Raw genomic sequence first — 27702 nt, 5'->3', positions numbered from 1 at the left:
ATACATATATATATATATAGAAAATATATTAGTTTAAAATGTCAGATGTATCAAATAAAATAATTCTTGACTCGAAAAAATGTATCTAAAGATTAAGTTTTTGGGAAAAAATTTCAACGAAAATTCAAAATATTTTGATACATGATGTTGATATTTTTTTAAAAATTATAAAATTTATAAATTAATGTTAATGAAGTCAAATTTGAGAAGGAAAAATATTTAAATTTCTTTATCTTATAAAACTTAAAAAATGAAAAATTAAGATGTGTACTCGTTTAACATTTTATTACTTGCATACAAATATATTGAAAATTAAGGAAAATAATAAGCTTATCTTTATTCAGTAATCTGGTCTTCAAATTATAAAAAATAAAAAAAATAATACTAAATATTTGAATATTTTATTTTTCAGAATTAAATTTTAAAACTTTCTAATTTAAAAACCCATTTTATTAACATCCCAAGTAAGAAAATTATAGGTTTAAGGATTATTATTATTTTTTTTTAATATAATAAATAATAAAACAATGTGATAATTTTTCTTGACGAGAAATAATTATTATTACTTTTTAAATAAAAATCGATAAAATTAGTTTGTAATGTACTTTGAATCGAAGGTAACTTCTGTTTTTAGAATAATAATATTTCTAAGAAACTTGTATTTAAGATTAAATGTTGAACTGACCTCGCTTGTTAAATGTCACATTCAACAGAACAAGACTTCGAAGAGAAAATAACTCGAAGTGATTCTAGAAATCTTTTTTTTTTTTGATTATTCCCAATTAACAATAACTTAGGATGAACTAATTTTTAATTGGCAACAACCCAAAGATGTTTAAAAACTAATTAATTCAAAGAATATAATCAATTATTAAACAGGCCGAATTTCTTACCTTTACTGAGAAGAAACATTGTTCAGTTAGTCGAATTGTGTAAATCTTTTCCGTGTGAAACTTTATTATAAACTTCATAATAGCAGTAATATAACTAGATTAACTTCTTGCTGGGCCTACGTGGCGACTTGGAGCAAGATTGACTTATCATTACGCAATAATTTTTCTTCTTAGAACTTTTTAACTTTTCCTAAATACTGATGCTAGAGTATAGAGCTGTTTCCTGTTGTAACTCCCATCAAAAATAATGTTTTCTTCCTTGTATGGTCTGTAGAAAAAGCCGAATAATTGTAAACAAATACATAAATTATTATAATTCGACCTTAAAAAGTTAAATTTATTTATTTTTTTTAAGTTAAAATTTATAACCATTATCACATCGAATTAATTAATTTTATTAAAAATTGCTCATTTAGCATTTTCATTAATCATTTTTCTAAGATAGAATAAAACAATTTTAAAATATTTATTGAAATTAAAATGTAATTTAAAAAATAATTTAATTTACAGATTTTAAAAATAGAAATATGTTTTATTTGACTGTTTTTTAACCGAACAAAGCGCATTTGCATTGAAATTTCACGTTTTACCTTTATGTTCTTGATATTAAATCTGATTGGTGGATAATTCTCTCGATGGGAGAAAAATAAGAGTATGAAAACGCTCCTTCCACTTTCATGTTACTATAGCAACATCTAGAGATGAGGAGAAACGTGATTTTAGTCAGACATAAATATATCATTCAATCATAAGATTCGATCGACAGAAAACGCTCATCAACTGAGAAAGTTAGGAATTTCTAATAGGAAATAATGGATGCTGCAGATAAATCTTTGAAAATAATCGGTGCTATTGTATGTAGTGTTGCAATATCGGTGACATTTGTAGGAAATATTTTGGTTATCGAAGTCGTGGCCAAGTTTCGTCGACTAAGAACTGTGCCCAACTTTCTTTTGGCAGGTTTAGCAACGGCCGATATAGCAGTAGCATTATTAGTGATGCCTCTATTAATTGTATACGACGTGGAAAGAAAATGGAGATTTGGTTCCATTGCATGTCATTTTTGGATATCTTGTGATGTTATGTGTTGCACCGCTTCGATTCTTCATCTATGTGTCATCGCTTTGGATCGCTTTTTTGCCATTACGCGCCCGTTAAGATATCGTTCTTTGATATCAAAACGGCTCGTAACACTCGTAATTATGAGTATATGGTTATTTAGTGCTACTATTTCTTTTATACCAATATTTTTAGGTTGGTATAGTGATGGAAGCGATCCGGAAGACATAACAGAATGTTCGTTGCGAGTAAATCCTATTTACGCCATTGTGTCGTCTTGTTTTTCATTTTATCTCCCATTACCTGTAATGTTTTATGTGTATATCCGTATATTAATCATAGCGGAACATCAAGCAAGAGAAATAAAGCAGCTCGAATTATCTTTACAAGCAACTAACCAAAATGTACGAAAATGTTTGAGAAGAAAGTCGAAACAATTAATAACAGATACTAAAGCTATAAGAACACTAGGGATTATAATGGGTGTTTTTTGCATTTGTTGGCTTCCATTCTTCTTAATGTATATCATATTACCTTATTGTGAAAGGTGTGACGTATCTTACGAAGTCAGAAGTGCCATAACATGGTTGGGATACTTCAATTCTTTTTTCAACCCGTGCATATATGCTTTTTTGAATAAAGATTTTAAAGAAGCATTTCGTAGAGTCTTATGCTGTAAAAAGGATACAGAAATGAATGGTGCTGCTCTCGAAGAAGTTAGTTCTGCGAGTAGAAGTTGTTTAAGAGTCGACAAATTACAACACGATGTTGTCACCCCCGAATTAAGAACTCCAAGTATAACATCGGAAATGGCGGGACCTGTGTGGCCTTCTATTGTTTCGGATTTAAAGTATGATGTTTAATAATATCCTACTATCTATATCGTGTCTGTATTTATCAATTTTAATGTTCGTTAAAAATCTATATAATATATAAATTTTAAATTTTCCTTTTTAATCTTGATTTGTATAATTAGAATAAAATTATAGTAGTTAAAATATGTTTTTTTTTCGTTTTTCGAATCTCTAAAAAGTATATAATATGTGTTTGGACTTAATTACATTTCATGTTACAATTATAAATAAATACTTTTAATGGAATATTTAAATTGATGATGAAATTCATTTATTTTAATTTTAACGTGCTATTTAAGCAAGAAACGCCAGTTTTTCCGTATTAAATATTGTAAAGTTATCACAGTTTGATGAAATACAATTAAACGTTAATAATGGTGTTTAATAGCGTTAAATATTTGATAATTTTTTAATGTTCTATTTAATAAATAAAAACATTTAATCTATTTTTAAAGGAAAAATGCAATTCCTTCCTTAAAATTAAACAATTTATTTTTTGTTTTCTTTTTTTTTTAAACACTTCTCTGATAAAAATAACAGTGAAGTGCTAAAAGAAACCTCTTAAAATTAATGTAATAAATCTCGCTGAAAAATCAGTTTAAAAAATATCTAAAAAAATAAAAAATAAGTCAAAATATCATTAAAAATTTTAATAATATAGTACCATTTCTTATCGATATATTTTATTAACGATCATTAGCACTATAACGACTAGTTTGTAAATAAATTTCTATCATAATAGCCATTACAGTATCGAAAAATTTTTAATACCTATTTTTCTTCTTAACAATTATTTCTTCGAGGGGGAAAATCATTCATGTAACCTATAGTTTTTCTTACTTTGAAACCTATTATTTCTTAAAATAACAGGCTTCACAGTATGAACAATTGTAGACTACGTTAATGATCTTTTAATCTCCTATTTAGATAATAATGATGCAAACATTCTTTCATAGGAGGCTTCTAAAATACTACCTCAACGATAAATTATTTTAAAGATAAAATCTCTATTTAGACGAGTTTTTAAAATATAAAATTAAATTTTAAGAAATAAAAAAAGTTAAAATAATTAACTTTTTGCCATTAATTGATGTTGTTTAAAATGATAATAAATCGAATTAATTAGATAATATTTTGAACTTTTAATTTATGAATTCTGATAAATTAACATCAAGATTCATAGAGTCAATTAATTTATATTATTAAACGAACAGATGAAAATAATCCGAGTTTAAATTGAAGTAATATTGTCGTCAAAAATTAAAAAAAAATTCTTTTAAAATTAATTAATTAATTAGCATTCATTAATTAGAATTTTAATTATTCCTGGATAAATTATTAGCACCAATTATATGACAATTATATAACTTTGATTAATTAACGTATGTTTTGTGTATTGTTCTGATATCAGAATTACATGCAAAGAAGATTTTTGATAAAATTGGAAAATAGTCTAAAGAGAAAAGAAAAGAAAACAGGAATGCAGATTGGAAGAATATATTTACTTATTTAGCTAAAACCTTTTCCGATGTATCTATCAATATTTAATGAGTAACTTAAAAGCGATTGTACGAGAAAATGATAAAAGTTATACACAAGATACTTAAAAGTCTTTGATAAAAAGTTTGAAAATAATTGGGAATATAAACAAGTCCCTTTCAATCATTTAATTGCTTAGTATATAATCCTCTTAAATAAATATGTTTATCAATGTATACGGTGTATTAAAGTCATTACAAAGTTAATATTAATGAAGAAAATTAATTGAATTATTCTTTAATTCTACACAAATTTGTAATTAGTACAAGAGCTAATTCTATTTTTTTAAAAACATTTACGTATTATTGTGTATAATTAATAAAACCGTGAGATATTTAGAATATTAATAAACAAGATCCAAAGTAAATAAAACATTAATGGAGAAAGGTGTTAGAAGAAAGGGGAATTCTCTAGGGATAATAAATGCATGCAGTCTATGCTCTATTATAATCTATGTCAACAGACAAGATAGACTCATTTCCTCTGTACACATTGAATGAATATTGATAAATAGATTTTGGTTTCGCGCTTTATATTCCTTTCTCTCGAAATATATTTGCATTTATATCAAAATATTAAAAATTACAAATTTATATTTGGCAAAATCCTTTTACTTTATAAAATTATTTTACATTAAAGACAATTAAATGACTAAGTTTAATGAATATTTTTAGATAAAAGTTAAGATATATCGATATCATACAACAGTAATAATTAGTAGTTAATGGTTAATAGTTTAATTAAAAGGCAATTAAAGTAGCAAATAATTCGGAACATTTATCATTAAACATAATTTCAACGTTGAATATTTTTGATTACCTAAAATTAGCAATATATGAAGCTTTATTACATAAAGAAATAGAGAAACAAGTTGGTTGTGATATCACAGATATCTACTTTATTATTCCCAAAGGCACATGAGGTGAGGTGCTCAAAGAGAACACTTGCTTCTTGTTTTTCATACGTTTTCATAAATAAAATGCATTTCTAACAATAAAAAATAATGAAAGAACATGTAAATAACTATATAATGCATTTCTTACATAAATACAATATTTATAACGATTTATTTTTTTAACATAATTCATTATAAATTCGATTTAAAAATATACAAAACTTCGTGTTGAGCATTGATTGCGATTTATATATATATTTATAAAAACAAAGCTTAAAATATTTACAAACTATTTCTATCGACAATTAAAACGATTCTATAGTATACACACTCGTGATATGTGAACATTGTTATTTAAATATTCTTCTAGGTTAATTCCGGTATAAAAATTATTGTACAACTTTTTTGTTTTTGTTTTTAGAAAACATTTTTACGACAATTTGTTCGATAAAATTTACCTGGTTCCCGTTAAAAATTCATGGAATAAACAAAAAAATATTCTTTTGTACCGCTATAAATTTGACCCCATCTTTATTCAATTGTCTCTTTTTGTTATTTTCTCTTCTGTACATTTTTTTGGTTATTTATCTTTAATGTATTTTTTATAAGATAAGTCTATATTTAATTCTATTCTTGTACTATTTCAAATTATGTGTTTGTGCTCCGCATGACCCAATCTTTTCAGGTATTTCTGTTTCTAATGTCAAAAAATAAAATAAACAATACATTTTTTTACGGGCTAAAATATTTAATAAGAGAATTAAAAATATAACATTTAATTTTTTTAATATAAATACGGAAACCAGGCGTTTTAACACGAGTGCAACTTAACTACTAATAAAAAAAAATTCAAGTTTCACGATAGTCTAATTAACAATTGACAATTTTATAAATGTCTAATTACAAATTAAGTCGAAGAGAAATAATTAGACGATGATAAAAGTATTCAACTAATAATTAACAAATGGCACTCCAAATTTTGACCTTGATTCTAGCATTTAACAGACTTTTAACGTCATACATCAAGGAATCGATAATAATTCTTCAAATCTTTATTATTATGAATTTAAGATATGAACTATATTCTCCAGGGTTGTTCTGTAATTAAAAATAANTTTCAAAATTTGTTTTTTGAAATAAATAAATATATAAAACAAAATGTATATTGAAATAAATACACTTTAAATGATGCGATATTTATCGCTTGATATTAAATTATTACAACCAATTTTCTGTTAAGTAAACATTAAATTGCGCTAAAAAATTTAATGTGCTTTTAACAATTTGACACACTTTTATTTGTTTTAACGATGTTGAATTAGGCAATTCAAAATGCAAATTAAGAATCGGATATGTTAATTCATCGAAATTTAAACGAATGTTAAACGATGTCGCTAAATGGAACAAACAGGTTACATCCAGGATTAATGCAGAAATTCTGCTTAAAAAGTTAATTAAAGACGTTTCATTATCATTTTTCGAGTCGTATGGATAATTTAAGTATAAAAGTTCTTCATAGCTTTGATTCAAATAATATATATTTGATGCATAAGCTAAAAATGATATGTATTGTAATGCCAAAGATGGGCTTGATAAATTTTGTATGAGATCAGAATAGGAATGCTGTAAATATAAAGAATTTTTTTAAAAGAACATAGCCAAATATACATTATCAAATGTGCTTTAGTAAAATTATGAAATAAATTTTTACTTACATTAAAGTTTTGGACAAAATTTATTAATACTATGTTCAAAGAAGAGCAGGCATCTAAAATATTCTGGGGAAAATAAATTAAAATTAATTGAAGTATAAATTAATTTTAATGGGTAATCGAATAGGAACATGAGAGACTTTCTCATCCTAAGAGATTACATCGAAGCAACAGATTACGTCACAAAATTATTTATGTATTTAAAAAATAAAAACAGATCTTAAAACATCATCATCATCAACAACAACAACAACATCTGTGATGAATAATCTAATTTATTTATATTTATTTATTTTTTTAAACCGTCCATCTAGAAATCACATACCAAAGATAGCAATAAAAAGAATGTCGAATATTATTAACATCCTGTGCATTACAAAATAGTCTGATGTATTGGAACACGAATGAACAATGTGTTTATTTCATGGTTGTGTCAATGTTCGGAAGCTTCATGTTAATACATTTCCTGTACTATCATTAGAAGGTGTCCTAACTGCATTAAATTCTTTCAATTCGATCGTGCTTTAGTACATTAGTATACCCCACCTTTTCCCCTCGCCATTCTATTAAAAAAACAACACTCTATCCGCCATATTTGCTACCTCACTCCTTGTTTGTCTACGATGAACAAAGTTCCTACCTTTATGATTGATATGGTTATTTTAAACGGATCAATATTTAAAAAAGAAATAATGAATCGAATTTATAACTTTACCAAAAATGGCTTAACAAAGCGGGGGGAGGAAAGTGATGGACTCGATATTCTTAATGACCTCACCTTGTAGAGTTTGGGTGGAGTTTCATACAGTGTATATTTTGATGTGAACTTGAAGTAGATGTAAATTAAGACGTTTAAAAATTGTAATATTAAATATTTTTCTTCTATATTGTAACATTCGAAAAAATAATAACCAAGCTATTATCAATAATTTATATATTTACAATCTATAGATTATATTTAATCTATCATTTATATTAATATTAGAACGTATACAGTACAACATTTGTGGCATTAATGCCATTGCCATAAACATTAATGTATTAGCATAATGCGTGACATGTAAACAATATTAAACTGTTTATTTTTGCATACATTTAAAATTAAAATATAAACCTTAAAAAATTGCAAAATTTTTAAAGATATTTATAATAAAAATAAAACATATAATGGAAAAATATAAATATTTTCAGTTATTTGAGATCTGTATTTTAACTTGCGTACGTAAAATAGCATGAAAAAATAGCAACAAATTTTAATTACATTATGTAGTACAATTTCTCAAGTTTAACTAATATTTTTTAATCTTTCGTCTATAAAAATATTTAAATTTTTAATTTGTTTGGAATATGTCTTTACTGTAAAACTATGCCGTCCGTTATGAGTTGTTTTTCTAAAATAAATAAATAAATAATAGTTGATAATGTTGCCGGATATAGGAATTTTGCAACTTTGTATATCAAGCACTCGATTCTCAAACATCTAATAAATTATATATAAACAATCTACGCCCTCCTCAAAAAATGCAAGCTGACGATTTATTTTTGGGCCACCCAGCACTTGCCTCATTTACCTCTTGATATATATAAATGATCTAACGTATGAATGAACCGCGCATTCATCACTCAATGATAAATAAAATAATGAATAGAATGAAAAAAAAAATTCGTCTCCACAGTTTTTGAACATGATATATGGTCAATTATCATTTCAACAATATACAAAAGTTTTCATTATTAATAAAATAGTATAAAAAAATTGAGGAATTTGTCTTCATATACAATTATAGGCCCATTAGTTTCGTTTCTAATGATATGGAATGTTTAGTTGTTGGCTAAAAATTGAAGGGTGTTTTTAATGATTTGTATTAAAAAATGTAAAAGAAAAGTTGCTCTTTTAAAGTATTTTATTATTTTTTTTATTTTTAAATTTAATTTTAACCTTTTATAACGATAAGCGTAAAAAATGTAAGCACCAGCAACAAGCATCTTGTTTGCTTTCGTAAAAACAAGATAATTTATAATAGGAGCGTATCAAAAATTGGAACAATTTACGATAGGAACTTATTTAATCGTATCAAATTACGATTTAATAATTATAAACTTGATTTGAATTAAATAAAAAGTTTTGGATCTATATCAACATAAGAAAAATCAAATATAGCGTTATGTCAATATAACATTCAAACAAAAACTAAAGAAATAAAAATGGCTTGTCTATAAAGGATCCATTAAAAATTTCATTTATATCTATTCAAAAATTTATTATAAAATTCTATACAACATAAAAACCATAAGCGATTAATTGGTTCCAATCTAATACAACGAAACAAAGACCTATAAAATTTTAAGTAAGCTACTATAGAATAAAATTATGTTTTGGTAATTTTACATACTTGCATACCATATGTTATAGGAAAAACTATATAACAAAGCTATATATGACACACATTCTCTCTTAAACTGTGATCTTATATGTGTTCGTTCGTTTGATACTATTTAAGTTAAACCTATTATATGATATTATTTTATTTACCTAATTTGTAAACCACTAATAGGTGCCAGTTGTCCAAGGATCACAATTGGAAAATATACAGAACATTGACCTACGTTTAGCTGACAAACTGATCTTGCAAAAATACAATAAATAACACATTCAAAACAATAAGTTTATAAAGTATTATTTTGAAACGAATGCACTTTTAGATTATGTTCACATTTTGCAATATTTCATTTAGTTTTATGTAATTTTGTGTTTATTAATTTCCGTGATATTTCGTGTATTATTTATGAAATTATGTATTAAAATATAAGACGATCTTTTATTTTTTTAAAATAGATATTGAAATAATAAGTTTATCCAAAATGGTTTTGGTAATTAAAAATCTCCAATTTATTCGATGAATAATTAATTTTCTGAGACAAAAAACTTTCCAGTTAAAACATTAAAGAACTTTTTTTTTTACCCTTTTCAATCTGAGAATCTAATATAAATTATTACATGAAAAATTATGTTAAATAACAAATTGAAATGATCTTCTGAAATAAAATATGATTTTATGATAATAAAATGGAAAATTCGTAAAAAATAAACCATATATTATACTAAGCAAAGATTCGCAGCATTTTTTAAGGGTGTATAAATATTGTTTAGTAGCATTTTAAAATGAAAAATAGCTTTGTTGCTCGACTTACAAATTAAGTAATGAACGGTTAAATCACTATTTGAGGATTTTTAATCATTTATCAATCTTTATCTTCATATTTTTAACATTTTCAATTCATTGCAGCCAGAAAATTTGAATATATTTGCGAATCATCATTGAATACTTTCAAACTGTCAGCTAATTCCATTAGACATGCAGGACAAATATTAATTAATTATTACTATTTCTTTAAATTGTAACTAAAATTAATATTCTGCTGTATAGGCTAATCATTAGAATTAGTTGATTCAATTTAAATTTAATTTAGTTTTAATACACCCAATAAATTTCGATATGATTGGTTTTACGAATCCAATTGATTTTTTATCTTAGAATATTTGAATATATAAAAAATTAAGGTTAATTAAAATTTTTGAATATTATTTATGAATATAAACCAGTAATTAATGTCATTGGGAAGTAGCCCTTTATGGAAGTTTTCTTGAATTTCGTCCATTTTAGTACTCACATTTGTATCATAATTATGATAAATCAATTAGTTCAATAATAACAAGTTCATTATAATAAAAATAAACAGGATTCATTAAGCCAGTTTATTAAGTCATTTTATTAAATGCACGAATAAAGAAAGAATTTATCATATCTCGTTAAAAATCTGTATCCTATCAATAACTTTTTATCGATTTCTGTAATGTGTTAATACGAATTAAATCAATCTTCGTATACTGTCTCGAAAAGAATTTAATTTTGATCACCTTATCTTAACAGAACCAGTCTTATAAAATTCAAAAAATATATAATATATTTTAATTTGGAATTTTATATCTCGTGCGTCATCTTAAGAAAATTCATCATCACTAAATCTTATTTAGAATTTAATTATTAATTTCATATATTTATGATTGATATGGTTATTTTAAACGGATCAATATTTAAAAAAGAAATAATGAATCGAATTTATAACTTTACCAAAAATGGCTTAACAAAGCGGGGGGAGGAAAGTGATGGACTCGATATTCTTAATGACCTCACCTTGTAGAGTTTGGGTGGAGTTTCATACAGTGTATATTTTGATGTGAACTTGAAGTAGATGTAAATTAAGACGTTTAAAAATTGTAATATTAAATATTTTTCTTCTATATTGTAACATTCGAAAAAATAATAACCAAGCTATTATCAATAATTTATATATTTACAATCTATAGATTATATTTAATCTATCATTTATATTAATATTAGAACGTATACAGTACAACATTTGTGGCATTAATGCCATTGCCATAAACATTAATGTATTAGCATAATGCGTGACATGTAAACAATATTAAACTGTTTATTTTTGCATACATTTAAAATTAAAATATAAACCTTAAAAAATTGCAAAATTTTTAAAGATATTTATAATAAAAATAAAACATATAATGGAAAAATATAAATATTTTCAGTTATTTGTAGATATTGATACGATTTGCTTCGAAAGATATATAAACTATTATATTACTCAAATTATGTTAAATAAATATCGTTTATTAAAATAATAATTTATTATTTTTCATACATTAATGATTTATAATATTTTGATTAATACTTTAAAAATATCGTTTAAAATTTGGAACATTTGTATATGATTTGTATATGACATAAGTGAACAATACAAATGAAAACGATTTAGATTCATGTTAATAATAATAATAATAATTTTTAATATATATAATATGAATTTAAGATGTAAATATGTTTTCTCATAAAATCAGTTTTTTATATCTTTTAAATTAATTTTATAATTAATAATTTATAAAAGAATGTTTAAAAACTTTAAATTTAATTATTGCTTTTAGTAAAAATTAAAAATAGTTTAAGATTGCTATAAAATTGAGTTTTATTTATGTTATTTCTTAAATGCTGTTAATTTTTATAGAACGAAACAGCTTTTCAGAAGGCCTACGAATTTCTGCAATATTTTGGTGTAGGATTGGAGCAAATCCTTCTGGACCAAGTCCTTTACGATGGTCAATTTGCAAAATTATTTAGAGAAGTAGAAAACCATTTAACTCAAGTGTTATGCGAACTACAATTGGGTATGTATATGCTTAAAATCGAACCCAACCCAGACGTGATGAGAGACGTCATGTCACAAAATTACAGAGATCTGAACGACGTATCGAATAGGAACATGAGAGACTTTCTCATCCTAAGAGATTACATCGAAGCAACAGATTACGTCACAAAATTATTTATGTATTTAAAAAATAAAAACAGATCTTAAAACATCATCATCATCAACAACAACAACAACATCTGTGATGAATAATCTAATTTATTTATATTTATTTATTTTTTTAAACCGTCCATCTAGAAATCACATACCAAAGATAGCAATAAAAAGAATGTCGAATATTATTAACATCCTGTGCATTACAAAATAGTCTGATGTATTGGAACACGAATGAACAATGTGTTTATTTCATGGTTGTGTCAATGTTCGGAAGCTTCATGTTAATACATTTCCTGTACTATCATTAGAAGGTGTCCTAACTGCATTAAATTCTTTCAATTCGATCGTGCTTTAGTACATTAGTATACCCCACCTTTTCCCCTCGCCATTCTATTAAAAAAACAACACTCTATCCGCCATATTTGCTACCTCACTCCTTGTTTGTCTACGATGAACAAAGTTCCTACCGTGTGTATGTTTATTTGTTTATAATTTTTTTTTTAATTTATTGAACTAAAAGATACCCCATTGTTTCTTTACATTATTTTATATAGAATATATACCTTACCAATGCATTTAGTTTGTATATAGTTGTAATTTTACCAGCGCACACCGTGTAATAATATTTTTTTAAAAATTATGTACTTATTATATATACATATGTATTATTATTATATACATATAAAAAAAATCTTGTCTATTTGCCAAAACAATGTTGTNATATTTCTATATATTTTTAATATTGATTATATTGATATATAAATTATATAATTCATATATCTTTACATAATTTGTAAATATGAACAGCCATAAATCCTTCAAAATTATTAAATGTTTACGAATAATAGAATCGGTCGTAGAATAATAATCTTTTTAAAATAATTTTTTTTAATTAAATGTTTTAAATTTAATACAATGCTAATGTAAATTTTAATGCGTATATTCGATCATCATAGAATTTACATGAAACGAAAAAAATGAGTAAAAAAACATTAAATCTATTTTAGTTATGTTTCAAGAAAAAATTAATAGAAATAACGCTTCTGAGAAGGGAACTTTTTTTTATTTTTTTATTGTTTTGATAAAATACATCAAACTTCTGTAGTAAATCTATTTTTTTAATAGAAATGAATTTTAGCGTTAATCTATAAATTCTGAAACGAATCAAATTTGATCTTTTGTTAAATATATAGGCCTATATATTTTTCTAATTAAAATTAGATTTTTTTGATAAATATAATACAACTAGTTTTCTGTTTATCAAATGTATAAGAAATCATTGATAAATTCAATTTTAATTAATTTATTTTAGAATTTAAATAGGAGAATGTTTAAATTAATAGAAAATATTACTGATCAATTTTATATGCCATTTTTAATAAATTTTATTTGATAAAGATTTGATGATAAAAAGCTAACTTTCAATAAAAATGATTAATTAGAATCTGAATTAAAATTTTATTTTTAACTAAATGTATCTAAATTAAATACAGGAATATCCTATAGAATGTTTTAATACTCAAGCTTCGTAGAACGTAGGTATCTCTCAATACAACTTTTTCGATCGATGTTTATATTGGAAAAATTTACATTTACATGAATATAAATGGTGTATATATTAAGTCTCGAATTATATTCCAAATACAATTGGTCAATGTCAAATACAACGTCAGAATCACGAGACAAATAAACCGAAGGCCAACAAAGAGGGTGTATATCTCAGATGTTGCTGGGCTATCAGAGGCATCATATACCAATACCTTCTATAACAAAGTCTAAACACAATTTCGTTACGTCACTCTCGTCAATCAATTCTATAATTTATAGAATATTTAGGGACATTGTTGAGAATGATTTACAATTTATTCCTTATGTTAGAAAAGAATTGGACAAAACTTATCTCTTTATTGTTGTGTGTTATTTGCATTCCTTATCTCAAACGCATTATTTGCGATACGGTAAGTAGACTTTACATAATACTGCATACAAACAGTTGTTTGTTAACAATTTTTATTCATCATCGTAAAAATCATGTTATAAAAGAGATGATCTGTTCCAATCTCGTGCCAAATTAACCCCCACAAAAAGTAATTAACAAATTTATCTTAAATTTGGAAACATATTCTAATAAAAAATTTTAAATGATGTCTGATTAAATTATGATGAAGTTTCAAATATTTTTATCTTACCAATTATCTAATTAAGAGGATTATATTTTATGTCTTATTAAGTTCTTTCATATTTAATACAACTACGGATTCTTATATGTTGCTTCTCTGTCTAAATTTTAAAACAAAAACACATTATTGATGAAGGATTAATATGTACTTTATCGCGAATTTTATATAAAAAAAGCAAAGCAAACAAAATTTCTGTATTCTCGAGTTATACTCGAGCTATAGATTTCGGATTAAAGAATATTCTTTGAACTAATTAAATATTCACAAAGCATAATGTAACTTTATTTATTACTAGTTGTTACTCGCGGCTTTGCCCGTGCGGATTTTGCAAGCAAACCCCATTTATATTCAGTATTTCAACAATCATAGTAATTGTTATATAACACCTACCGCTGAGAATGATGAGAATTGCCGAGAATCAAACAAACTATTTTCAATTTGATCAATTTTCTGAGACGTTTACAATCGTTCTATAACAATTGTATAACGATTGTGAACCAACCAATATGCAATAACAAATTTGAATTTAAAACGGTTCGAACATTTTTACAATCGAAATAGATAAAAATATTTATAACGATCTCTGAAATGTTATTAATTTAATACACCTAAGTACTCGATGAAGACTAAATCCTCTCCCTCTCCCCCGAGGGGGAATTTCGAAAAATCCCTTGCCATGGCATACCCTAGTAAAACGCAGATAAAAACAAAAAATCGCTTCTAAAATAATACAGTAGAAGCCATTCTTCCGGTTAAGCCTTAATGCTCTCCCTCTCCCCCCGCGGGAGAATTTCGAAAAATCCCTTCTTAGTGTGCGTTTCCATGACGTACTCTAACCTCTTCACCTCTTTAGGTTAAGCGATCTGCTCTGGGCAATGATGAATCAGTGAGTGAGTGAGTGAGTGAGTCATTCAGTCAGTCAGGACAAGCAATTTTATATATTTAGATTTAATAATATGAAAAATACACGATCGACCTCCCGTAAGAAAATAATACTTGTAATTTTATTATTTGTTTATATTTCATTTTACAAATACTTTCTCGTACTTTTTTTATTTATCTAAAATAACATTACATGTTCTTCTAAAACACTGTTACTTGCGTGACAGTGAAATAGGACATTAAATACTGAGTAAAACAGATATAAACTCTCAATCCTCGACTTCGTAAGGAAAAATAACAATGCTTTTAGCCACACTTTTAATTTATATTCTAAAATTTATAATAATCAATAATTGTGAAGAATTTAGGCATTCTTTCGGTTTAAATATTAGAAATTATATTATATGTAACAAGAATTCTAAGATTATTTCCCAATGAAAAGGAGCTCATTTATAAAATAGTTAATATAGATAAATATATATTTACTTGATTGAATGTATATTTTTAACTTCAGTTATAACAAAAAATTGTTTTCAAGATACTTTCAGATCATTATATATTTCAATAGAAAATGAATTCTTTTTAAGCGTTAAAAATTCTTCATGTGTTTAGATTTTTCATTAATTAATAATTTTAAATTAGTATAAGTAATTCATAAAAATTTGTTTTATAATATTAGTTTTTTTTAATTGTAAAAATTAACAAAATATTAAGAAATTTAATTTCGAATTAAATTATACTTAATAAGAATGAATTCAGTATTTGTTTATAATATATTTAAATTATTAATAATGCACGAACTTTAAAAATTGATTTAGTGTTTCATAACTAAAGCTAATAAAATTTGAAAGCAAATTTACTAGAAAGCATTTAATTATGAACATTTTTTAAATTTTGCATGAAGTTCTTTCGCAAAGTAGGGAAAAAAATAAATTAAAAAAAATGGAAAAAACTGAAGAACAAACAGAAAAAAAATCCTTTATGTACATGCCGCAAAAAATCCTTTATTGAAAAACATTTAAAATACATCATGTGATTGATAGTGATCGTGTAAAAAAAGGGCTGTCCAACTTCAAACTTTTGCGGAGCCACAAAACATTTTAAACAATCCATTCACGGCTACCTTACGAAGATCAAAACACATCTGTTTCTTTTAAAATACATTTTCTTCTTTTACTTAATGAAGATATAAATCAATAAATACATGAATAAAGTTTCAAATTTTTTCAATTTAATATGCTTTACAGGTCCAAAAGAGTAAAATTCCTTAAAAATTACTACTAATAAAACAGAAAACATATATTACAAAGTTTTAAAACGTTAACATTTTATAAATAATGTTCTCACTTTCAAAAATATAAAAGCGTATATATCATGGCTGGCCAAACCTTCTCACGACATGAACCATATATCGAGAGCTGCACCTCTATTGAAATTGTTTTTATATAATGGATATTTATTCACATATATTTAATTAAATAATTAAGTATACGAGAGGCCGTAGTAAGGATCTAGAAGAGCTGCAGTTTGGTTACCATGAGTATATACAGTGTATAAATGTATTGATTTTGTACTTAAAATAAAAAAAAAACAATTCATTTTTCTTTCAAAATATTCTAATTTTACACAAAATTAAATTCGAAACCTTATGCAGCCCGCGGGCCGCGAGTTGGACAGCTCCTGTATAATCAAATCAATCGACTAATTTACTAAAATGTAATATAAACTAATTCTACAGTTTAATTAAAGTGACTAGATCGATGATAAATCCAAATTTAAAAAAAAATAATCCAGAATCTAATTAGTTTAACAATATTTGCAACTCAACTAAATACTACAGATATTTTGGCAAACTAAGATACTTCTATTCATTAATAATAATGATTACAATAAACAGAATAAGATCGAAAGTTGCTACGATACGGTTTTATAAACTAAAAGACAACAATTCACTCACTATAGCATGATTTTTTGTGATTAGGGCCATCTAACCTCATACATCGAGTGCTGCAATATGCTATGCTGTTACAATCTAGGCATTTTATTCGCGCTGGTTTATCACAGTCGGAGGAACCACACATACCAAGTGGCCCAACTGAAAAAAAATATTAATTTAAATGTTTTAAAATAATAAGATAATCATAATTAATTTTACTATTAAAATCCTGACTTACCATAAGGTGGGGGTTTTCTTTTCGAATCTGTTCTTCTAACTTAAAAATTATGAAAAAAATTTTTTAGTATAACAAATACAAATATCATTTTAAAATATTAAAATTGTCTATTTAAATTCAGTAAATTTTAATATTAAATTCAATTAAACTACATACCTGATGGTTTTTTGGGCTTATTATCATAATTATTGTGATTATTTAAATTGTTATGATCTGAATAACTGTTATAGGATGGTTCTTCTGAAAAGAAAAATAAAAAGTCGTCATAAATTAAATAATATAATAGTAAAATTAAAATAAATCGATACGGCATGTTAAAATTTTCCATCTACTTTATAAAAATTTAAAAATCAAAAAATAAATTAACGAAAATAATTACTTATTTAAAGAATTGCAAATTATATTATTCGAAAAGCACTTTTTAATTAATTTAATAACTTATTTGGCATCATAATACGTAAAGTATTAATTTAATTCAACGCATTATTAAAATTTGTAAATAATCACATAAATTCCAATAAAATAGTTATTAAAAATTTGTCAAGAATAAATATAATAATTATTACCTTTAACTAACTTAATATTAATTCCTTGAGATGGATATACACGATGTGCATATAAAGAACCTTCTTGATATGTGATGTCTTGAAAATCTTCAGTGACAAAATTATAATCTTTTCCAATAACTTCTGTAATGACTGGTTCGGCATTTTCAATTTTTTCTCTCAAATCCCTTAATGTCGTTTCATTATCGTCTTTTATTTTGATAAATCCGATGCATTCTCTAGAACCGTATTCGTCGGTTACCATGTAAACGTAATATTTTCTATCGGGTTTTGGTTGGATTTCTACAAAAGATCGAATTAAGTATTTATGGATAATTAATTTAAAATTTGCAAACGAAAACAATACACACTGGGAGGAATAATAGGAGTAGGATTGACGACTGGTGTAGGTGGTGGTCTTACTGATTCTTCAACGTCGTCAATGGGACTTATTGCTCCGGGTAAATAGTCAGCATCGTTCATAGCACTGAAATTTTCCATTTATAGAATTTTATTAATTTTTTAAATAATTATTTCGAACATTATATATTTAAATTACTAGCGAAATTAATTTTAAATCTTTTCAACTTTAATATTAGTTCGGCCTATAAATTAGTCATCGTCCAAAACTTACTAGAAAATTTCTAATTGTATTGAGCAAATTTAAATATTTTTATTCTTATATTAAAACAGAACATTTTAAAATATTTATTTATGTGTAGAACCAATTTATCAAACAGTATTTTCAATTTTATTATAAAAATATTTAAAAATTGCATTTATTTTATCTTAAGCTCAATTGCATATATAAAATTTAATATAACTTGTTTTGACAAAGAGAAAATAAACTTTCAAACTGTATTCTAAGTGAGTACGACAAACCAACTATTTCATTATGAGATTATTACATACCACAATTTATATTATATTGAAAATTCAGAATTAACAGAATGTCTTATTAAATAATTTTGCGAGATGAATTCTATTCACATATACAATACATAAAATTGTTTTTGCAGATTTTTATAAATGGTATATTAAGTATTGGATGAGTTATGTAACATTTATTCTTTTAGTATTACTAGTTTTCGTGAAAAGCTGAAAATATTGATTCTGCTGACGTTGAGTTTGAGAAATATTTTAAAATTCAATGGTCTAAGTTTATTTCAATAAAACCACAATAATGAGATGATGCGGGCTATAAAAACTTTTGGCGTCTTAACAAATAACGTAATAACATTAATTATTATAACATATGCTAGAATAATAAATTGTCAAATAAATTACGGAAAAATTATATTAAATTTTTTATTAAAATAATAAATACTCTGTACATAACTCGGACAACGATAATAAAAGAACACGTATTTAACGTTTCATTTAAATAACTTACTTTCTACTACTAGCAGAATATGTTCTGCTAGGAGGCTTCCATACATCCTCGACTTCATTCTGCCTCTGCTCGTCGTAAGCAAATTCCTTTTCTTCTTCTTCCTCGTGTTGAGGAAATTGTCTAGCCGAATGTGGGGCACTACCGTATCTGGATTCGTAAGGCGGATTATCTCTTTGATTGCAACAGCAATCTAGGGTACCACATGTACAACGTGGATCACGGGAAGAGTTTCTCCCACTGATTGGTGTCGAGTATCTGTCCGCCTCGTCCTCCAGCCTTCTCTTCTCGTCCTCTACGGTAAACACCGAATGATCGAGCAGGGCAGCCTTCTCGTTTCCCGACAGATTAGCAGCTTTTTCATTATACATCCTATCGGGTTCTCCATCGAAATTCTTTTCCATCATATGAATACTAGAATTTCCTATAAAAATTGAACATCGTATCATCCCACACAAAAATAATATCTGTTTTTCGTTTTAATTTAATTCTAAGGACTATTTCTGACTTTAAAATGTGTAAATAAATTTTTTAATTTGAAACATTTCAAAATACAATTGTTTCATTAAATATAGTACTTTAATACTCCAATTTTTAAAATGTATAATAAAAATATGATTAAATATATTTATACATTTAAAATAAATTATAATTTCTTATGAAAATAATTATTCAAAATCTTGACTGTGTTTTGCGTACGCCATTGTAGAAGCTTCGATTATTGATTATCGATAAACATCATTTGGAGCACGTATCGATTTATTGTAAAAGGTAATAAACTGACTTCGTTGGTTGTAATTTTACAGCGTAACTTTGCAAGTTTTTAATTTTATAATTATAAAAATAATTTAAAATGTATAGACATTTCTTAACTAGAATTAAGAAAATTCACTTAAAATTTTTACATTTTAAATAGTTATAGTTGCTGATTATTATAAAATCATATATTTTATTTTACAATGGCATACTTTTAACACAGCAAGATTAAATACTAAAATAGTATATTAAAATCAATATTAATGTTATGTAATTGATATTTTTGATAAATTTAAAAAATATTATTATATGTATATACATATATTAAAGTATCTAAAAATATCAAGTTACGCTGTAAAGATGAGGTTACACATAGAAAGCAAATATATATTAACTCTTACCTCGACAACACTTTGAAGTCAGTTTCAATTAATGTGAGGGAAAAAAAATGTTTTAAATATGGGTTAAAAGGAACTTTTAAAAAATTATAAAAAAGCTTCTACAAGGTTGTAAACAAAATTTATGCATTTTTGAAAATACATTTTATTTTTATGCAGAAGTTATGTAAATTTTCGAAAATATTTATTATAACACACGATTCTGAGAAGATTCTTGAAAAATTTATTTACATTCACGATTCTGCAAGTAGACTATATTTATTCGAACTCTTTAATTGAAAAAAATATTATATTAAATTAAAAAAATAAGTATCTATAATATAACACAGACTAATTTAATTCGAAATATTTTGCTTAAATTAATTTATTTTAAATTATCTACAAACAATTGATATGGCTAATATACATAAATTTATCTACAATTTTTTTTTATTAATTTCTTTTTCTACAATATCTTTAATCTTAAAATTTCAAATTCTCTTGTCTTTCTTCCATTTAAGTGAAATTCTAACCTGATAATAATCGATCGCTTCCTTCTTGCCTAGCTTTGCAATGAGTGTGCAAACCTGTAAATATTTGGAATACAAATTCGATGATTAAACTTGTTATGAATACGTTGGTATGTGCAGGACATTACTTCTGGTGATTTCACAAACGGACAATTCAAACATTTAATATACAAAAAGACTTCATTGATATTTGTACAAAAACACATCTCCACTGATATTTTATTTTGAACATAAACTACAAAGTTGGGACATTTATTTATTACTGTTTTGTGGATTCAAGCGTGAGCTTCTTACAAGGGGAAAAATTACAATATTAAAATGCATATTACAACATAATCATTATTATTTAACATAAATGTTATAAGGAGTGAAAAAACACTATATTCAAAATATCACTTCTAAATATCACTTTTGGTAGCTGTTATTATGATCTATGTATGTATATCTCTTTAATCCGACATTAACTTCGGTAGACTATCATTACAGCTTTCAGGTTAGACACTTATTGTTTCCACATATGCATTTCGGACTTATATAAATGTTAAGTCCCTCTTCAGTGCAATACTGCAAATTATTAAAAAACACAATTGACAAACATGACAAAATTGTGTTTTTTAATAATTTGTAGTATTGCACTGAAGAGGGACTTAACATTTATATAAGTCCGAAATGCATATGTGAAAACAATAAAAGAAGTGTCTAACCTGAAAGCTGTAATAATAGTCTACCGAACTTAATGTCGGATTAGAAACATACATACATAGAACAAAATATCACTGTTTTAAATAAATCATATATTAAAAATTCTCTGGTGATACTTTCATCCCGTAAATGTTACTTTAAGTTATATAAACTAGGACAAGATGTAAACAAATGGATTAGCACAGATTCAGTTTTGTTACTACAATATGGGCTTATTAATTATTTCTGAATACGGCGAGGAAAGTTCACTTGAACTAGAGCTTACCATCCTAAGATAAACTCAATGATAAAAGACTAGTACACAATGCGGTGACAATAATAATTTCTCGGGAGAAATATAACGACCTATGAACATAATACAGAATTTCTTCAATCGCAATTGAATCATTAACAATTTAATAATTTAATAGTTTATGAAGAAATCAAAAACTTGTTTTAAAATTATAATATTCTAAAATGCTTTACTTATATTTTTTCAAAAATTTTTAATGCACTGTTTTATTTTTTTTCTTTTTTTAAAGATATATAAAATCTTCGCCAAACCATGAACTAGATCAAAACGACTTATTTTATAATTAGTTACCAAATTGCATATCTGAGAAGAAGTCAGAATTATGTCAATTAAATCCTAATGTAATAATTTGACATTACTTTCTTGACAGGACTTTTCTATTGAATTAGCGCCATTTCAACATGGAAACTTTAAAAAACAAGTTTATAAGTTAATCTTTCAGTTTTTAAAATTAACACTGTGTCCTAATTTCTATTTGGATAAAAAATGAAATTATTAAAATTAGATAATTTTATAGTTGTCCAAATAGAATATAATAGGAAAGTGTTTAGAAATATCGTAGTAATTTTAGATTATTACAGATATCGTAATAATTTTATACTATTTACATAAATTTCAAATTTTTATGGATTATTAGAAAAATTAGAAGATATAACAACGGAATTCTTTTGATATTGATTTACGCTGTTTGGTTATTCTATTCAATAATGCTCGAATTGGATCAGAGTTAAATACGGTTAATCAAGAGTGTTATAGACAATGTTATAATGGTAACATCATAAATCAAAAGAGGGGAAAAAGTTTGTTGACTTCACGAAAATCTTTAATCTACGACTATATATTGCGAATGGTCCGGCTAACATTACATTTTTGACATGGAGATTTTGTCACTGACTTGATATTAGATCTACTAAGCGAAAACTTGGTAACTTTTTCTGGTAAATTTTTTCGTTCTGAAATAGTAGGAATCTGATAATTTTCACAGAAGTCATTCCTGAGAAATTTTCCTTTTGATTTATAATCTTATCATTAGAAAATCGAATATTAAGAACATCCTTTCTATGGTAAAGTGACCTAACTCTTTTCCAGTTTGAACATTAGAATCACCCGTTAACTTAAGATTATATAAAAAAGAGAATTTTGTTATAATATCCTCTAATTCTTCTAATAATCCATAAAAATTTGAAATATGTAAATACTATAAAATTACTGGATATGCTTGAACTCTAAACACTTTCGGAAAATATTCTATTTGGACGACTATAAAATTATCTGCTCATCTTAATAATTTTACTTCGTCCAGTTCTTCATTAACAATTAGTAAAAGATTCCCAGAAGGTCTTCCAGGATCAAAATGTGTAGTAGCTTATCGTTCAAATACATTCATTCTAGGATTGATACATTTAATTTGTAAATTGGCTGATATACCCTTAAGCTCGTAATTTTGAACTTTGATTGAATGTGATTTCGTTGATTTGTATGCAACGAAATCACATTTCATATTTAACTTTAACATCTTTGCTGTCGAAATAATCTTATTTTGTTTTTTAGCATAGCTAAAAACAATTCGAGTGCTACTTTCCTCAAATATTTATCTTTAGTTTCTAATCCTCATATAACTTTACTTTCAGTTATTATATACAGCATTTATAATGTATATATAATACATTATATAATGTAAATATAAAGCATTCTTACTCTAACGTTTAACCTTAAAATTAAATAATTCATCGAGGCATATTTCCGTTCGACTCAGACGTTCATCCTTATGTAAATTAGTCGACCAGCTGCCCTTTAAAACTGCTATATTTGAAGTTGAAATTATCTTATTAAATCTTTCTACGAAATATGAAAGTATCTTTTTCGGAATTTGCTTATAAAAATTCGGAAACGATAAAAATAAGCTCCACGTTCGCAGTTTTATAAGTCAGTCCAGGAATCTTCATCACTTTCACAGTCAAAGACTGAACATTAGAATTGGGAAAGATACGCAATGTAGGATGATGACTTTTTTCTATTCCCCTTAAAAGTAATAAATTTCATATTGTAGCTTGGAAAAAAAATATTTCTCATATTATCTATCCACTAAATTCATTCAGATTTAGTAAAAAAGTCACCAACAAAAATCTTTAATGCAAGAGTTCCCATTATTTATTTTAAAAAATATTATTAGACATTTCAAAACTATCTTTCATATATTACTTTAACATAATTACAAAAAATATAACTAGTTAACACACAACATAAAAATCATACATATATTTATATACAGAAAATATTCATTTTTAATCACATATACATTTTTATAACTGTATTTATGAATATAGAGTGTATATTCACAAAGTAGAATAAATTTTAATCTTTGATATTTAACAGACAAACATTGAAACTGTTTACATGTGCAATTTTAAAAATAAAATATAGAAAATGAAATGAAGTTTTAGTTACAAATAACATTAATTTATTAATTATGAATAAGTTAATTATAAATATTTATTTTTACTAAATAAATGAATAAGTTTTATCATTTTATCTTAAAAATAATTATAAGTTTACATAATTCACTTGGAAATTAAAATAGTATATGAAATAAACTTACTTTGTTTACTTTTACAGTAGCAGTAAATTACAAAACCAATGAATAATAAAACCAAAATTCCATTAATGACAATGGCTGCAATCCAAGCTGTTGGCGTTCCTTCCTCCTTTTTTTCTTCCTTGTTAACGTCATCAGTTTTGTTAGGTTCTTGTGTCGCTGTTTCTGAGGTGTCTCTTTTAATTATATTTGACTAAAATACAATGAAATAAAACGTAAACAAAGACCAGTTAAAGAATATTTCATTTGCATAATCTCCGTAAACTTTTATAATTTGGAAAGAAACAACTTTTGTTATGCTTAATTCAAAGTTCTAAATTTAAATTTAAACCAATATTTAATTATAATTAAGTAAAAATATACTTGAGGCATATCCGCATCCACTCTTTGTACGTTCCATTGTTTATTTTTTTCTACATTAAAAGTCTTTTCTTTACTTTTAATGTCTTCGATTACACTTTTTAGACTTGATGGTTCTCCGTTTATTTTTGCTTCTGTTATAACACTTCCTTTAAATCAAATATAATAAATATATTGGTTATATAAAAATATATTAAAATAAAAATTACCGTATATATTATATATTTTCTTTTATGAATATATCGAAAAAAGCTTCTTATAAAATTTATTTATGATTTCATTTCTATTTGTTAAAATTTAAAATATTTTAACTCCATTAGAAGATTATCATCAAATTTCAGTGCAATAAGTAATTTATAATTTGTTTTAACCCTTTTTATGCTAAATGTACCATTGTAATTCGAAAGAATAATCTAAAATATTATAAATACATTTAAAATTCTCACAAAAAAATTTTAATATAAAATTTAAGTCCATCCAAATATTATGATTTTAACCATTTAACCATTAATCATTAAAAAAATTAACAATTACACATTATTATATTATAGCTGCAACTTTTAATTCTGCTTCTTCTTTATGAAAACAAAAATAATTAATTAATTGCGATAAATATATAAAAATAAAACAAAGATGTACAACTTATTTCATATTTTCTAATTATTATAATTATGAGAAGATATTAAATAATTTATTGTAAGTTATAACACCGTTTATATTATTTATTCTAAGCTTATTTAAACAATCATGTAATAAATGTTATTAATATATAAATAATAATGAAATTAACAAAAACAAAAAATATATTGCAATCGTTAGTCGTTGTTTTCTTTATTTGTAAATGTTAGCTTTGTTATTAAAATATATTAAATAGTAATTTTATTAATTGAAAACAATTATTTACTTTAATCTGATAATTTAAAATTACTTTAAAATATTTTAAAAGTTTAACAATCGTAATCGTACCAGCTTTTGAACCAATATATTTCCATCCAACTTTTGGATATTTTCCGAAATAAAAGTTAATAAAACATGACTTATATCGTTCAAGATCATCTTTAATTTGTTGAAAATTTCCATCGTATTTAAATGTTAATTTAGCTTCATCTTTAAATTCAACATTATCCTTAGAATCTCTTACATCGAAAGGACCTTATAGAATTATAAAGAAATTTTACAATTAATATTTTAATCTATTATTTTTTAGAGATAATTATTATATATAATCTAAATTTTAAAAAATTAAAATTTAACAATATTTTTATATATTAAACTGTAAAAAATATACCGATGACGAAAGTCAATGGAGTATCTGGTGAATCTTCTTTGTTGACTGTTATTTTTAAGTGTACATTATAATTAGGTTTTTCAAATTTAATATCTTCAAACAATATCATATTTTCTTTATTAGGAATAGAAATTTTAGTTTCTCCTTTCAAATTTCCTTGATAGCATTCATAATAAAATTCGATAGTAGCGGTCCATTTTGTGTCCTGAAAATACAAGAAATATACATTTTGTTAACTAAATTATATATTATAAAACACCTGCAATTTTAAATTATTAATAAAATTGCATTTACGTATATACCTTTAATAATTCTGAATCTGCATCTTTTTGTTCAGTTTCATCAAAGAGTTTAACTCCGGGAGCAGGTACCAGTTCTTCATCAATTCGCGAATTATGAGGAATAGAAGTCTCACTAAATGGATGTAAGGTTATTTTATGACCTTCGATTTCGATACTTTCTTTACTACTTTCCGCTAATGTTGTTGAATATTGGCTAAAACATTGATAAAATATTAAAATAACGACATTCCTTTTATTAAATTAATAAAAAATAACTATTTTATACCTTTGTCTTCGATATCTTTTAATTGTTTTTGGACAATTTGTAAATCCATCGGGAGAAACGGTATTATTTTCAACCTATACAGATAATTTTAATTAATTATATAACTTACTAAAATCCAACCATTTCTAACTAAGCTATGGAACATGATTCAAAGGAACTGTCGCTGTTGATAACAGATATTATTACATATTACATTCCTATGTCCTTAGGAATTCTAAGATTCTTAAAGAGCATTAAACTTTTAATTATGCTGTAAATATAATTTTAATTAATTANTTAAAATCAATATTAATGTTATGTAATTGATATTTTTGATAAATTTAAAAAATATTATTATATGTATATACATATATTAAAGTATCTAAAAATATCAAGTTACGCTGTAAAGATGAGGTTACACATAGAAAGCAAATATATATTAACTCTTACCTCGACAACACTTTGAAGTCAGTTTCAATTAATGTGAGGGAAAAAAAATGTTTTAAATATGGGTTAAAAGGAACTTTTAAAAAATTATAAAAAAGCTTCTACAAGGTTGTAAACAAAATTTATGCATTTTTGAAAATACATTTTATTTTTATGCAGAAGTTATGTAAATTTTCGAAAATATTTATTATAACACACGATTCTGAGAAGATTCTTGAAAAATTTATTTACATTCACGATTCTGCAAGTAGACTATATTTATTCGAACTCTTTAATTGAAAAAAATATTATATTAAATTAAAAAAA

At 24.9% G+C, this 27702-nt stretch overlaps 2 protein-coding genes across 2 annotated transcripts; one reads left to right on the top strand and one right to left on the bottom strand.

Annotated features, from left to right (window-relative positions):
- Positions 1-1547: 1547 nt before the first annotated feature.
- On the top strand, positions 1548-2815 carry LOC111637364 (tyramine/octopamine receptor-like). Its single transcript, XM_023382836.1, has one exon. It carries the CDS (start codon positions 1706-1708, stop codon positions 2813-2815), a length of 1110 nt encoding a protein of 369 aa, XP_023238604.1. The 5' UTR covers positions 1548-1705.
- A 2312-nt stretch (positions 2816-5127) lies between these two features.
- LOC111637363 lies at positions 5128-27115 on the bottom strand. The gene is made up of 15 exons (XM_023382834.1): positions 27101-27115; positions 26971-27044; positions 26706-26898; positions 26404-26608; positions 26082-26267; positions 25119-25264; positions 24759-24948; positions 21169-21222; positions 19506-19926; positions 18484-18599; positions 18134-18415; positions 17724-17807; positions 17568-17606; positions 17351-17488; positions 5128-6338 (listed from the first exon to the last, which is right to left on the bottom strand). Exons 1-15 carry the CDS (start codon positions 27113-27115, stop codon positions 6319-6321), a joined length of 2163 nt encoding a protein of 720 aa, XP_023238602.1. The 3' UTR covers positions 5128-6318.
- Positions 27116-27702: the final 587 nt, after the last annotated feature.

Source organism: Centruroides sculpturatus, unplaced genomic scaffold, assembly GCF_000671375.1.
Source record: "Centruroides sculpturatus isolate CEXI.00-Female unplaced genomic scaffold, Cexi_2.0 scaffold1019, whole genome shotgun sequence".
Classification (NCBI taxonomy): domain Eukaryota; kingdom Metazoa; phylum Arthropoda; class Arachnida; order Scorpiones; family Buthidae; genus Centruroides; species Centruroides sculpturatus.
Note: the sequence above shows the minus strand (reverse complement) of the source record. Positions and strands in the feature narration are given on the sequence as shown.

Excerpts from the sequence above, each read along its gene's own strand:
- LOC111637364 (XM_023382836.1), top strand. The coding sequence starts at position 1,706 with ATGGATGCTGCAGATAAATCTTTGAAAATAATCGGTGCTATTGTATGT.
- LOC111637363 (XM_023382834.1), bottom strand. Across the intron at positions 18,600-19,505 it reads TATTCTGCTAGTAGTAGAAA|TGCTATGAACGATGCTGACT; the intron begins GTAAGTTATTTA and ends GGAAAATTTCAG. Across the intron at positions 17,808-18,133 it reads TAATATTAAGTTAGTTAAAG|AAGAACCATCCTATAACAGT; the intron begins GTAATAATTATT and ends TTTTCTTTTCAG.